The following is a 16,641-nucleotide window of genomic DNA, read 5'->3' as shown; positions in this document are numbered from 1 at the left end:
ACCCTTGACATTACTTAAATATATAACAAAATAAATACCCAAACATAACTAAAACGCAACAGTATAATGCAATGCAACTCACTACCAGCAGACAAGACACCTCAAAAGTTTTAATTCCCTTCCTATTTCCAAATGCTGGGGGTTGGAGATAATCCTAGCAGCATGCCAAGGTTTGGGGTATTACACAGAACTGGGAGAGCAAATTCCAAAAGTGGGGCCCTTACAGAAAATGCCCAGCCCTCCTCATTAACATTGGGCTTCAGCTTGAAGACCTTTGCTGATTTCAGCTGTGGGAATCTGGTGATCTCTCAGTGAGTTAGGCTTTCGGCAACTTAAGGATTTACAGATTTATACAAAGTCCTTAACCATCATTAAAAATCCACTGGAGACCAATTCAAATTATGGAGCACTGGTTGAACATGCTCACATCAAGGCATTCAATTTAAGAAGTGGGCTATTATATTCTCCCCTGGCTTCACTTTCTGGATGATTTTAAGACGTAGCCCCAGAACATCTCTCTCCATGGTAAAATGCTTTTAGATATAGATTATCATTATTATTATTTGTTTCCAGTAGTTTGCTTTCAATGTTCTACTTTCTAAACATAAAAGAAAGGCCAGTCTGTGCCCTGGAGACTAAACTATCTAAAAGAGGGACTGACAAACAAATAGACAATGGGTAAGGAAAAAGAGTAAAACATACCAAATTGGTAATAAAATATTTTAATGACAAAACAATTTTGTTTTGTAAGCTATATAGATGATCCTCAAGAAACTCCATCCTAGTCATAATCAGCCATTTAGTTTATTGAACATTTTGTAGTAGAAGCAAATCTTCTGGAAGGCTGGGATACGAATGCTGGGATACAAATTGGTTCACGTCTTTCCTAAAGACACACATTTATTGTGAAGCATACAAAAAACTAACTGGCTGATTATGGCTAGAGAGTGGGTGCTTGAGGATAACCAATACATCTTACAAAAAATAATGTGTTATTAAAACATTGTGTTACAGACACTATTATTGTAATTCTAAATAATAATATTGGTAACATCAATAAGTATTTTCACTAGAGAGGAAACAGTTCGAAATACTTTCAGTGACTGTCAAAACTGTCTCACATTAGTGACTTGTATGGTAGGATATTTACCATACTTCATATAAACCTATTATGACTATCGTTTCCACTTAGCAGAAATATTTATCAATTTTTGCAGTCTCAGCCATGAAAGGCTACCGAAGAATAGAAATTTCACTGCTGCCAGCCTGAAAGCCCTTTCAAAAGTGACACTAAGAAGATACAAGCAAGTCTGAAAACTTGTAGAATTAATGGGAGATAGTTTAACTGCAATGCACAACTGTTATATAACATTTTAATGTGAATGTATAGTTATTTAAAATCTGCTCCATGATGAGAGGAACTTAATAAAAAGGAGATAACCATTTCTCTAAATAGATTCCCTGCAAAATAACTCTATTAAATTACTTCTTGTGTCAAAGCTCTATATTCCAATCTGATACAAAAAATATGTATTCAGATTACCAGAATTTAATGGATTTCAGATTTGTATAAATGTGAAAAGATATGGCGTTTCCACTAACATGTGAACATGCATGACACCAAAGTGTATGTTCATTTTTAATTAATCTGTTTATACATACAGTACAAATTTACACCTAGAAAAAAGCAGAAAAAATAACCTTTCCTGAAAATCCAAAATAACCTTATTAAAACTCTGCAGAAGAGAGGTCTCCCAGGAGAACATCCCACATTATTCACGTCTCCCAAGTGAGATCCTGTAAACTTTCCAAAATTAGATATATAGAATGCTGAACGGTGTCCTGGGATAAACATTAATATCAAAACTGTCTAGACCTCTCAGATGTGACTACTGTGAGGCAGGAGTTTGGGACCGAGCTACTTCTTTCCTCCCCATGAAATACCACGGCACTTGCAACCTCGGATAGCTCTTTAATAGCCTCTTTTTAAAAGCCTGAACTTTAAAATTGGCCCTCTCCTTTAGTCCACCGGAGTTCTGATGTGTGATCTTGAGTCTTGAGGAATGCTGTAAAACTCACATTTTTTCTCTTGGACTTTTGGTGAGTGGATGTGCTAAGAGTCTTAGGTGGCTGAATGAGGGAAGGCTCTCTTTTGCTGGGTAAATTATATTTTGACAGTTGAGGTTAATAGGTAAGAGTGTTCTTTAGTTTTGTAGATTTTAAACAGCTGCACAAACACCTAAAGGTGTTAAAATAGATGATCTAAAGATATTTGCAGAATAAATTTCATTTTTATTTCTTTCCAGAGTTCACATAGTGCAGCAACCCAAGTTCCACTCCTCCACAGAGAGAACAAAAAACTGTTATGAAAAAGAACTATAACTTCCAGGAAGACAATTAACCCAATTCCATAAAGCATGCAAAGTACCATCATTAGTGTGCCAGTTTTTGATTGGCTGCCGGCCTGCCACATAATGATTTCTTTAATAATAATAAGTATCAGATATGTGATTTATGTCAGTTCCTTAATGAAAAACAGCATGTTTGTAGCAATGAAGTTTACTTTTACATTTTAATCACAGACTTGTTTATATTTCTGTTGGATTCAAGGAATAAAATGCACTAAGCTTCACTCTTTTCATCTTGTGGTTTCAATGGAAATGTCTTTTGCCACTTTACTGAATACTACCTAACAGAACAAGTGCAATCTTAGAGTACATCTATACTGCATACCACTGGTGGCGGCATGTATGTAGCTATACATCACAGAGAAAAGCAGGCTGCATCCACACTAGAGTGTGTAGCTACATGTGTCAGTGAAAGGCTCTGGGGGGCGTAGGGGGAGAGGAAGCAGAGAAAGGTTCTTCCCCAATTCCCTGTGGCGGGAAAAGGCTCCAGCAACAGGGAAGCAGTGGGACACTACCCTGCTAAAAGTAGCAGTGTGGATGGAGTAGACACTGCTTTGGCATTTAGAGAGCTCTGTAGGATACATACCCACAGGGTTCAGGCATGTCTTTACTCAATTAAGCAGGCCTCACTATCTACACTGCTATTTATACCTGTGCTAGGGGTGTGTATAGTGTATGTACTCTACAGCCTGCTGTAAGGGATGTGCAGTGTAAACATACCCTTAAGGGGTGTGTGGGTGTGTGTGGCCTTCCATCCAGGGACAAAATGCCAGTTCTTGTGTGAGCTTTGAGGATAGATCCATTCGTGACAATGGGAGTGGGGCCATGCCAACTTCCAGCCAGCAGAGCTACTCATCATGCATCCCCATGCTGTGTAGAGTTCTGAAAGAAACATCTCTGCACCAACACCAACACAGCCCTGATTCTTCAAGGCACATCCAAGCTTTAAGTGTCTAACACAAAATCCACGAAAGCAAAGAAATTCAAAGTTAAGGATGAAAGAACATCTCTAACAAGCCATGACCCTATTACCCCATTTCTTAGCTCTTGTGATTTTTATGCCTTTGTCACCCATGGGCTGGACTACAGCTATTCAACATACCTGGGTATGAAGGCTTCAGTTCTTAGTAAAGTCCAGCTAATAATGGATGCTGCGGCATGTCTCTTCAGCAACACAGGCTACCATGAGTACATCATGCCTGTCCACTGCTCTCTCCGTTGGCTTCCCACAGAATTTCGAATCATGTTAAAGGTCTCAGTCTTTATCTTCAAAGCTTTCCATGGCCTGGGCCTAGGATATCTAGAAGACCATTTAAAACAAGGACGGAGACCGTTGTCGACAACTACACTCCTCTGGCACAATGGAACTCTCAATAATAAGAGTAAAGCTTGTCTATGCAGGAGCTAGAACTTTCTCAGGGCTAGTAAGAGATGGTGGAATGAACTCTCCCAGGAACTAGGAACCATCACAAACCTCACCACTTTCTGTTCCAAGTCCAAGCCATATTTATTTGACCTGGCCTTCTTTAATAAATACGTAGCAACAGGTACATTCATTTTTTTTAAAAATAAAAATTCCCAACATTACCAAAACAAGACACTCTCCTCCTCCCCCCCCCCACAAGTCTCCCCTTGGGGAGAGGATGAGAGAACAAACAACATGTGACAGATTTGTAGTCATGTGCCAGGCCCCAGGGATCTCGAATGCAGGTCTTGGGAGACATCAGACTCCAATCCTCCAACCAGCAGCTCACAGATAGGAGCTGTGATTGGGATCCATGAAGCCCAACTGGGGCACAAGCCCAGCCCCTACACTCTGGGAGAGTTCCACGGCTCCTGATTCGGTTGCAGCCCCTATTTAAGCCAGAGAACGAAATAGAAAGTTGTCTGCACAACTGAGCTTCATCTTGCCATTGACCACTGGTCTGGTGTTTTCCTGTTCCTGACTTCTCATCCTGGCCTCCTAGTATCCGGATATGACCTGACTCTTGGTACTGCTTCCTGGTTCCTGCCATCTGGTTCTGTAGCCTGAACCTGATCTCTTCGTATCCTGACTTGGCCTGACTTTTGGTAACTACCTCCTGGTTCCTGCCCTCTGGCTCCATTGCCCAAACCTGACCTCCTCGTACCCTGACTTGGCTTGACTCGCGGTAACTGACTCTTAAACCCTGCCCTCCGGGTTGTCTCTCGATTCTGATCTCCTGGCATTCCAACCCAGCCTGATTCCTGGTAACTGGCTCCTGGCAGCTCGACCTGTGCCTGACACTAATCCCTAGGCCAGGCTGCCCATGCCCCATCCCGGACATCATGTTTAATAGGCTACTGGAAGGCACTCAAACACTATGATGAGCATGGTATCCATATAGAATCAAATAGAAACCCATATAGAATCAAATAGAAAATGTTATTTGAAATCATTTTTGTGGTTTAATTTCCCTGGGAGTCTTTTCACAGTTCTATGAAAAGAAATTTCAAACCTCTACAGTTTATTGTGTAAGTATACCTAGGCCAATGTTAAAAGTGTGTGATAATTATTCCCTAAGGGACAGAACTTGTATTACTTGCACACCAACTCTCTTAGTAGTTTTAGAGTGTGCTTTGGGTCCTCATAGATTTCAAGCTAAGGCCCTAGTTCAGGAAACAAAATCCATGGGTGGGATCTAGGATACATGAATATTAACGTGGCTCACATGACACATTCAGATTCTCCACAATCCAAGCTGTAATTACAAAAAGAAGTAAGTTTCTTGCCCTCATAGCGGCTGAGACAACATTTTGAATGTGAATCAAATGTAACCGATGCAGTAACCTGAGTGTGCAGACAGCCTGAAACAATCATTCAGAGGTGTGAACATCTCTTCTCCATTAACTTGATTGGAGTATTAACTTTAAAGCCCAGATCACAATTAAATGCCAGCATTAACTATTTTGGATGGAATGGGCATAGGATGGGAGTGAAGCAGACTGGGGCCTGATCTACACTACAGACTTATATTGGTATAACTATGTCACTCAGTGGTGTGAAAAATCCACACCCTGTAATGTAGTTATATTGAGCTAACCCTCCCTCCTCCCCCCCTCCCCGTGTAGACAGTGCTATGTCAATGAGAGAGTTTCTCCCGTCGACATAGCTACCACCTCTCACCAAGGTGGATTAACTACACCAACAGGAGAAGCTCTTCTGTCAACATAGGAGCATCTTCACTAAAGAGCTACAAAAAGAAGAACAGGAGTACTTGTGGCACCTTAGAGACTAACAAATTTATTAGAGCATAAGCTTTCGTGGACTACAGCCCACTTCTTCGGATGCATATAGAATGGAACATATATTGAGGAGATATATATACACACATACAGAGAGCATAAACAGGTGGGAGTTGTCTTACCAACTCTGAGAGGCCAATTAATTAAGAGAAAAAAAACTTTTGAAGTGATAATCAAGCTAGCCGAGTACAGACAGTTTGATAATAAGTGTGAGAGTACTTACAAGGGGAGATAGTCAATGTCTGTAATGGCTCAGCCATTCCCAGTCCTTATTCAAACCGGAGTTGATTGTGTCTAGTTTGCATATCAATTCTAGCTCACCAGTCTCTCTTTGGAGTCTGTTTTTGAAGTTTTTCTGTTGTAATATAGCCACCCGCAGGTCTGTCACTGAATGACCAGACAGGTTAAAGTGTTCTCCCACTGGTTTTTGAGTATTTTGATTCCTGATGTCAGATTTGTGTCCATTAATTCTTTTGCGTAGAGACTGTCCGGTTTGGCCAATGTACATGGCAGAGGGGCATTGCTGGCACATGATGGCATATATCACATTGGTAGATGTGCAGGTGAACGAGCCCCTGATGGTATGGCTGATGTGATTAGGTCCTATGATGATGTCACTTGAATAGATATGTGGACAGAGTTGGCATCGGGGTTTGTTACAAGGATAGGTTCCTGGGTTAGTGGTTTTGTTCAGTGATGTGTGGTTGCTACCCCGATGCCAACTCTGTCCACATATCTATTCAAGTGACATCATCATAGGACCTAATCACATCAGCCATTCCATCAGGGGCTCGTTCACCTGCACATCTACCAATGTGATATATGCCATCATGTGCCAGCAATGCCCCTCTGCCATGTACATTGGCCAAACCGGACAGTCTCTACGCAAAAGAATTAATGGACACAAATCTGACATCAGGAATCAAAATACTCAAAAACCAGTGGGAGAACACTTTAACCTGTCTGGTCATTCAGTGACAGACCTGCGGGTGGCTATATTACAACAGAAAAACTTCAAAAACAGACTCCAAAGAGAGACTGGTGAGCTAGAATTGATATGCAAACTAGACACAATCAACTCCGGTTTGAATAAGGACTGGGAATGGCTGAGCCATTACAGACATTGACTATCTCCCCTTGTAAGTACTCTCACACTTATTATCAAACTGTCTGTACTCGGCTAGCTTGATTATCACTTCAAAAGTTTTTTTTCTCTTAATTAATTGGCCTCTCAGAGTTGGTAAGACAACTCCCACCTGTTTATGCTCTCTGTATGTGTGTATATATATCTCCTCAATATATGTTCCATTCTATATGCATCCGAAGAAGTGGGCTGTAGTCCACGAAAGCTTATGCTCTAATAAATTTGTTAGTCTCTAAGGTGCCACAAGTACTCCTGTTCTTCTTTTTGCGGATACAGACTAACACGGCTGTTACTCTGAAACCTGTCATTAAAGAGCTACAGTGGTGCAATATTGTCCTGCCCTCAGTTGGGAACTGGGAGTTGTTGCAGGGTAAAAAAAGCAGAGAAGAGAACAGAGAAGTGTCGCAAAACCAGGAAAGAGGGAGAGGTAAACAAAGAAAGGAGAATGAGGAAGGAACAGAAACAAAAGCAGAAATAGCAATGTGGCTAAAGGAAAAAAATATATTCTTACTGATAAATGTGATATTAAGGTGCTGAACAAATATTAAATAACTAAATGTTCATTTACTATTACTAAGCATTGTGTATTATGGGGAATACCATGTTTTGAATGTATACCCCAGCCCATGGATCATAATTAAAAATAAAATTTGGCCCTCTACCCCAAATGACCTCCAAAGGAATTCTGGCGGGCAATGGGGAAGCGGGCATGGCCATGATCAGTGACACTGCAACAGCCCAAGCATCACAGAATTGTGGGAGGTGCTGGGCTGCAGAAGGTGGGTAGATAGTGTGAATATGCAGTCAGCAACAGATGTTGATGGCAAATAACCTTTCTTTCTTACTTTAGATGGCTTCTGCATATTTCCTCCTATGGGAATACAACTTAAAAATACAGACTTGAGATTCATATTTAAACAAGGACTGCAGAACCACCCTCCTAAAACAAACATCTGATTTAGATTCCACATAAAAAAATAGCAGTGTTTAACTATGTAAAAAACACTACAGAAGCAGGCCATCAACACCTTATCTCTTGATTTACAAGTAGTGTCACCCTACTTAAGGCATAACATATCTCAGTGCACAATCTAATCCACATGGAGTGGAAATGAGTAAGTCTTTACACTGATCCAGAAAAGTTACAAAGTCTTGCTGACCTCCTAAAAACCTTAGCTCTTCTAAGGAAAACTTTCAGAACAAAAAGTGAATATCCCCATGCGCACAGAGAAAAGAAGGAAAAGGGGTACATGGCCTCTTATAACCTCAACTGCAAATATTCAGAGACATAAGGGGGCTGTTATCCAGTACCAACTGCCATTACTTTTCTGGACATCTACTAAAGTTGAGCAGCACCAGAAGGTGCATTTCATAAGTGAGAATCTGCATAGACCACCTTGAAGAAGATTTTCTTATTTTTAATTTAAATAAAGTTTGAAGTGAAAACATATTCTGAATAGTGCAGAATGGTCAGCTGGCAAAAAACTTAACTGTTTAACTTTGAAGGCCATCATCTCAAGAAGAACATCTTAGGCACTTGGCAATTTAATGAAAGATTTGCTTTTCATGGAGCTGCACTTTTGTCATGTAGGCATTTTTAGACTGAGATCATACTTTGTTTTCGACCACAGTTACTTATTTATGCAGACATTACATAAAATATTCATTAATACTATTATATCTTAAAAATGAAGATAACAGCTCTTGAAAAAAGCACATAGTCTTTCATAAGATCATTGATTGAAAACTCTTTTACCTACCAAATGAAGCTAAATTAATAATTTAGACTGCTCCAAAACACCACAATCAATACAACTTCTTTTAACTCAACTGGAGAAAAATACCTTATTAAAAAAATACCTTATAAATTGTGGAGTTAATTCCTGCTTTGCACCAGACACACATCAAATATAGTTCTCATATATTAGAGGACAAAATGGTTGCAGCTGCTAGCAAGTAGAAGAAAATAAAATAAGGAGAAATTACCAGCCTCAGTGAATACTCTGCAGCATTAAGTAGCTCATATACTACCGGTAGTTAAGTCAGCCACATGATTTTAGTGAACTTTTATAATGCACAATGCCTGTTGGAAAAGTTTTCCTATTTCTAATCAGTGAAAATCACTAAATGCATTCTGCCACACCTCTCCCCTGCCTCCAATGTGCCTAATTCTGCATTCCATATTCAACATGCTCACAATGGCAGTTTTTGCCTAAAAAAAGAACACTTGTTTTTCCTTTTTCACCAGATCAAGTTTAAATGTGAAGGCCTGTTATAATTCTTCTTTCACAGTGTTTCTGATTCTGGGTACATGGTGGATAAAAATTGATGATTCATTAAAAAAGTTTTTATTTACATTGAATTAAAAAAAATAAACCTCTTATTTAAAATAAAATTTCAAAATGAAACCTACCTTAAGACCTAAGCTTATTATATTTTAATTTTATTTAAATTGTAAACAAAAAATAACATCAACCAGTAAATGTTTAAAACTTGGCAGCAAAGTAAGTCAAACCACTAAACTGATGGAAGTCAGAGGCTAACCACCTCGAACCAGAGTTTGTTGAAATGCAAAACCAACTTTTGACAGCAGTAGCCTCTTCTTCAGGTGCAAAGGTACTGTCTTCATTTCAGTTTATTAAACTAGTTCAGTTCAATGACTTGTTCATTTGAAGTTAAGAAACCAATTGGAAGGTGAAAAAGCAGGAAAGCTTATTTTCTTCTTCCTATCTATGAATAAAAGCTAGGTGTGAGAGGAGGAGATTTACTAGTTCTAAAATACTGAAGGACATGATGAACAGAAACAATCAGTTTAATTCACTAACTTCAGATAATACTTCCTTTGTTTAATAAGTCATTTTTAAATGCAACACATTTTTTTCTTCTATATCCAGCACATTTAAGGTAGTTTTATTTAATAAAAAAATTAAAATGCTGTTTTGGGGATTATTGTTTGAATTTTCATCCAAGCAGAGCTTGACACAAATCACATGTAAATCATCATCTAGTAGATAAAAGTGCATCATTTTCTAGCATAATAAAAATGCAAAAATTAAGAATCTAAATAAATGTAAGTTACACATTAAATGTAAGTTAAATGTGAGTTACACATTTATTTCAGCAATTATATTTTTATAGATCTAGTGTATTCTCCTGGTTAGCAAAAAGAAGCACCAAATTCAGTGTAAAGACTATATTTAGTTTGCTAATCAACATGTTTCAATGGTTACCAACCAATAAGAATCAACCTTTCTTTAGGAAAATCACTACAAAGTACAAATGTAAAACATGATTAATATCAAAGATGTTAATCAAACTTTCCTGATTGTTGATAGGGTTGCCAACCCTCCAGGATTGTCCTGGAATTGCCAGGAATTAAAGATTAATCTTTAATTAAAGATGATGATGTGTGATGAAACCGCTGGGAATACATCCTACCAAAACTGGCAACCCTAATTGTTGATTTAAATCACTTCACCCTGACTATGTCTCTTATCACATGCCGCCTACTCTACACTGTTTGTTTGCTTCTCAAACAACTGTACAAGAATATTTTCCTCCCATTTGTACACACTAAATATTCCTTCCTGACATGGTATGGTCAGCTATTACCCTCTCCTTAACTCCAACTTCTGTCACAATGACTACAAGAAACAAGAATTTATTTTATTTGGGGAGATTTGGGGTTTATTTTTTATTTTTTGTTTGTTTGTTTTTTGCTGCCCCATGCAACTGTACAAGCCTTTGTTGAGTAACTGCTTAATTCTATTGCTCCAACTCATGTCCCTCTCCTACTATCTCCTCCCTGCAGTTTTGTTACTTCCTTCCACTGAGTCATTACTGAAAGTAGATTGTATGCCCCTGAAGTAGACTGTCCTTGAAGCAGACGCCATGTATTTTAGCTATATTATGAAGTACATTATTGGGTTTTATCAAAGAATAATGAAGGCTGTAGAATACTGGAACTCTTCAAGACTTAAAATAAGCGGCTATAAATAATTCCTAAGGAAAAGCTACATAGCTAAATAAATGTTGGCTATAAATAGAACTTTTTGGACTTGAACTTTAGTGAAAAACTATTACTATTCATACAGGGACACTATATAATTACATGTGCTCGTGAGATCCTAAGCACACAGCCAATGATTTTGTTGTAGCACTTCCATGCTGCTCTGCTCTTTTTCCTGAATAAGTCAACCTAGAATGTATCTAGGTTATGCAGCTTTGTGGTGCTTACGCACTTCAGAAGGCAATGTAAATTCTGGTCTAGATAAGATCCATGAAGAGGACTACAGTTCAGACGTAGCACAACCTTTTGACTCTTTACTTCTCTAGCTGGAGAAAGAGTACAAAACGATTTTCTTATGTTTAGGAGAGGAATTTCTAATCTTGCACAGCGAAGCTAAGCCAAGCTTCAAGTAAAAGAGTAAAACAGGGCATAGTGTTGCAAGAATTAGATCTGATTTTCTGCCAATTTTTTTTTTACTTCAGTTGTGTGAGTTTTTTGTAACTGCATATTATGGCAGCATTTTAAATTACTTACAAAAGCAGCACCCACTATCACAGTTATGCAGTGGTGAAATGTATCCACTATGCCAATCCCTTGCCAATTTTTCAAGAGACTGCAATGAGCCAGATGTTTCTAAAAGCCATTATTTTGAAGAAAAACAATGGCAAAAGAAAAATGTACCCACTGAGATGAAATAAGAGAACGGTACTATTATGCAATATAATTTTTATTAATGGGTCAATGCTGTAGTTAAGGTTGTGTCAGCATTCCCAAAACTCACTCTTATTTTCAGACGTTTCTGACTTTGGTGTTAAAAATTTGCCAGTGAGAGAACTTCAATCAGTGATTTTTTAATTTTATTCAAAACCGTTTGGACATTTTTATGTTACAATAGGATAAAAATATAACGTTTGCAATTTCAGATTATTTTTGTAAATCTGTTATCACTAATCTTTCCTAGATTGCTGGTTTGTAATGTTTATTATATTCTTATGGTTAGTTCTCCACTTCTACTCAGGCTACACTTGGCAGAGGACCTAGGATTTGAGGGAAGGGACAGAAGAAAGGGTGCCTTAATATGCCTTTCAGGTCCCTGATTCTGGGACCAATTGAGGATTAAATCTCATCTCAGGGTCTGTCTTCACTGAACAGTTAGCCCAGGTGATTGGCACATGGGTGTGCACACCCAGGTTAGCTTAGTTCAAGTGAGAGCGTTCCCACAGCAAAGTCCTAACCACATTACTGTGTCCTCATTTTTTCTACACTTGACCATATGTCTGTGGTCATATCCCATGGTTCTTGTGCTGAGACAGTCTAAGATTCTTTCCTAATCAGTTGTGTCAATAGCAGGAGAACTTGTCTGTCCTTCAAGAGGGAATTGTGGGAAGACATTGAAGGACTATCAGCTCTTAAGTGGTTTTGCCTGTGAACTCACTGCAAAGTGGGTGGGCTCCAGCCCAAGTTAAAGTGGATCTCAGGCTCTAACCCTTCCCACCCAGCCATGTAAGTTAGGCCAGGCTTAAAGCCCTCTAACCAGGGTAAGAGGTTTTTCCTATATGAATAGTAGAGGAGGAGGAGGTTGGGTTAAAACCTGGGTAAGAGCCCAGGTTAACTGCGCAGTGAAGACATATCCTCAGTTGTGCTAGTTATACCAGTTCCTTAAGAAATGTTCCATTGGCTGTGGATTTCTGATGTGCAACCCGCCCTGGTCACAACCGTTTTGCCTCCTGCCACACCCCTATGCCTGCGGGGAGAGAATGGCATAGTTGTTGAGGTTTTACACTTGCTGGGGAGTCCCCTATATTAAGACAACTGCCATCAGCTTTGAGATTGCAGAGTGGCATACAGGGAATGGAACTGGGAGCTAGAATCCATCCCATCAGATATAAAAAAATTCAACATTTTACACTAATATCTATCACACATTCATTGAATTAAACATACTCAGACCTAATCAAGGACTTATTTATTATTATTTATTATTAAAAGAATTCTACATATTTTTCTTGTAAAAGTAGTCTCTCTTTTTTCTCCCTCTACAGAATATTGTCAGATTCCATATATTATATATGAGGGCATTTATTTCTGAACAATTAAAAAAAAAAGATTTCTAATGCGGCTACTGATCACTGTTTTCCTTTAAAAATATAACTGATATTTACAGTAGTACAGAGATACTGCACATGGCTAGAGCCATAAAATAAAGATTCCCTCAGTATGCTCCAATACAACATATCCTGAGGATACACAATGTACTAATAATCCATGGATTAACGGTTCATTAAGTACATGTGAGCATGTAAGAATATAGCAGCTCCAAAGACATACAAGTCCATTTTAGCAAACTGTAGACAATGGATCAATAAACTACATTTCTGTATCTATGTTGCAAAATATCAATAAACTGATTGTACAACAAGCTTCGACATAATTCCATTCACAGGAAATCACTGGTATAATATCTTATAAATTTCCACCAAGAACAATTATGATTCATATAGACGGAAGTAACAAAATGATTCAATTGAAGATATACATCAGTGAGAGACTATAATGGCAAATGACCAAGTCTCTTTTACTGATACTCTTATGGTTACAATGATGCTCCTGCAATCCAAAGAGATTTAAACACACACACACACACACACACACACACACACACACACACACAAAACTAGTAGTCAGGACAAATAACAAATGTAAGTTTTGTATTATACTATAAACTAAATGGGTTAAAAATATTCAGAGGTAGATCCTGGGATGTGTTGCACCTGTTTTCCACCACAATTCTATGTATTTTGGTTACAAAAGCTGTATAAGTGGCCTAGACAGCATCAACCATGTGCAAGGCTGATGCTACAGTGGCATGCTGCTCACAGGGATTCATACACTACATTCCCTCCTTACTGTTGATATTGAGGGGAAAGGGAAGTATGATTACTGAAAACAAGTTGTGGCTAGGTCACAACTCTGCTATGCCAATCCTGAGGTAGGTGGTCAGTCTATGGCTCTTAGAGGCTCCCTTTCTTCAAAGTAGCCCTAATGCAGTTCATAGCAGGGACATGCACAAAGTGGCACATGGCGCACAGCAGTGCCCATAGCACAGTTTTTGCTCTGTGCTGAATTACGTGAAGACTTCAGGATATAGCCCTTGCAATTAAGTTTGGTACCAAAGGCTCAATCTTGTAAGGTGCTGCATACCCTCAGTTCCTATTGCTCAGTCCTTAAATGGGGCTAACTCAGTTTAAATCCTAAGATTTTGGGAAGCACCGTACATTGTATGATTTTATATCACATACAGTATATGTTGTGTGGAGCTGCAAAATATTTTCAATAAGAACTTATTAGGAATTACTTTGGTTCAGCTGTGCTCTCACCCTTCTTCTATTTGCTTTTAATGAAAAATCATTTGTGCAGTTAAAAGATTAAAAATGTTTTTGAAGTTAAAACTGTTTGAAAGGTTTTTTGTTAACTGTATAAGTTTACAGTGTTTAGAAAGTTCAATATACATGAAAATATTCCAAAGGCATATATTTTTGGATAAGGGGCAAAAGGGAGGGAATACTTCTTAATGGCTAATGATTCTTTTATTTTAAAATAAAGATACAGATATAGTCAATTTATTGATGAGGAATGAGTGTTGTTTTCACCAGTGTGAAGCAACTCCAAAATCAGGCCTAACACTGCACTTCACTGTGTGCAAGTGGGCCCCTGAGCTTCAATGCAGCTCTGTGCTGGCACAAGGTCTGAAGGATCAGGGCCTAAATTATTTCATAGTGCAAGCACAACTGAGAAGTAGAACAACATTTTGTTTGCTTCATTTACTATTCAGGAACACAGGGTCTATTATTAAAAACATTTTTTAAAGTCCAACTTTTTATTGAATTGGTTTTTACAAGATCAGTAAATGTTTATAATAATATTTATTAAAAACAACTCAGTTAAATGATTATATTAATATTCCAGAGTACCAGCCACCATCTCATAGCAATGTCCCTATTTAAAGCTGTTTATAGTTATTGGCACTATACAAACAAGATTCCGGGCCTGATTCAAAGTCCACTGAAGTCAGTGATAGTCTTTCCATTGACTTTATTGGGTTTTGACGAAGAACCTCAATGAATAAAATCTCCTGGTTTTTTTTGGGGGGGGGGGGGGGGGGGATACACTGTGTATTTTGGCAGTCATTCCCAGATAATAACAGTGTGTTCAAGATCAGACTAGATAATTACAATGGACCTTCCTTGTCTAGGAATACCTCTATGTGGAATACATTCATCTTGAGAATGACACTGGCATAATCATCTAGATGCCTTCACTATATTTCTTCACTCTAAAAATATATAGACTCACCTAATTTAAGGAAAATGCGGCATTGGCAAGTGTGCCATAACTATTAACATAGTCACTAGCATAGAATGAGCTAAAGTAATTTCTAAAGAAGATTTGCAGAAAAGTACAATAATTAGACATTCAAGCTCTCCTGAATTCTCATGGATGTACTGTTTATATCCTGCAAAAAAATCTTACTGTTATAAACCAGAAGGGTCTTCTGTTGTGTTGCAGCTGAAAACAATAATATATCACCACAGTAACTATGAAGATGGTGTATTTGTTTTTCGGCTCAGTAATTGTCTGTTTAAGGAATGTGACCATCCAAGACAAATCTATATCTGCCAAGAATAGTTCTCCTATATGATGCTTTTTCTTCTAATGCATATAATCAATTTCCACTTCACTACTATGAATGATGAAATCTGTCTTCATCTTTACTGTATCCTAATCAGCACTCCCTTTCATGTCGGTCAGTCCAGGCTAGGATTTAGACCCATCCTGCATGGGGTGACCTTAACTAGAACAAGCTCTATTTACTAAAATCTGGCGGCTAGATAGCCTGGAAGAACTGCAGGGTGTGTCTGTATTTAGTGGACCAAACAAATATCTAAACAATATGCATCTAGTGATCTAAACAAAATAACTCCTTATATATAATCTATTTCATCCAAAAAGGATTAAACCCCAAACTGTTTAATAGCTAATAAAATCTCAAACATTTTACACATTAATTCAAGTGGTCTAAAACAGAAAAAAATATAGACAACAGCTACGAAGGCAGTGAAAGATGACATCTCCTTCCTCAATGTCTTATAAAAACTGGGGGACATCATTTGTGGAATCCCCTTATTTAACTCTTCCAGAAGCCACTGTGCTAAATCAGTCACCCAAAAGAAATGTTCTTTACCTGAATATCTGACCCAATTGCTGCTTCAGCAATAGCTTTTTAAAGATTTTCCTAAACAGGAAAATGCTCTCCATTTTGCCTTTGTTTCTGGGTTTAACTTTGTAAAGAATAAAACTTTATAAGAATGTTTATATATAGTAGTATGTTTTGCTTCCCTAGTAGGTTCTGGAATTTTCACTTTGTCACAAATGTCTGTAAGAGTACAAAAAAAGGACTGCTCCTATCTCCTACCCAGGATTCTTAAACACAATGCTGCTTCTAATCCTGTTTGCTCTTTCAGTATATATTGGATCTTCTGCTATATCGGGTTGCAAGATAATAGGGACCAATCATTCCTGCTCCAAGTTCATTTTCTCCAACCAATTCAGGGAACCTGATGTGTCTAACATTCTAGCCAAGCTGATTCTCCACTCTGTTTAAGGTTTTATTTTCTTTCTTTCATGATGGCTGCGTGATGACTAACTCACACCCCTTTTCATGTTTTAATCAGAGATTTCTGCTTTTTTTCTTACTGGCATTAAACAGCTCTCCAAGTCTGTTATTTGTGTTACCAGTGAATCAGATTTTGTATCTA

General features: G+C 38.2%; 1 protein-coding gene across 5 annotated transcripts in view; it reads right to left on the bottom strand.

The window, feature by feature from the left end:
* The window catches only part of RNF180 (ring finger protein 180), a 120,983-nt gene that overhangs the window by 61,394 nt on the left and 42,948 nt on the right, over nt 1-16,641 (bottom strand). Inside the window, exon 5 of one of the 5 annotated variants that reach the window (XM_065599034.1) lies at nt 3,582-3,708. The exons of the other annotated variants lie outside the window; for them this stretch is intronic. Within the exon in view, the coding sequence (XP_065455106.1) occupies nt 3,700-3,708 (9 nt within the window). The 3' untranslated portion in view covers nt 3,582-3,699. Of the gene's footprint in view, nt 1-3,581; nt 3,709-16,641 lie in introns of those variants that run through there. 5 annotated transcript variants of the gene reach the window in all.

The sequence above is a fragment of the Chrysemys picta genome, chromosome 6, assembly GCF_011386835.1.
Source record: "Chrysemys picta bellii isolate R12L10 chromosome 6, ASM1138683v2, whole genome shotgun sequence".
In the NCBI taxonomy this organism is placed as follows: domain Eukaryota; kingdom Metazoa; phylum Chordata; order Testudines; family Emydidae; genus Chrysemys; species Chrysemys picta.
This window is presented reverse-complemented; position numbering and strand designations above follow the sequence as displayed.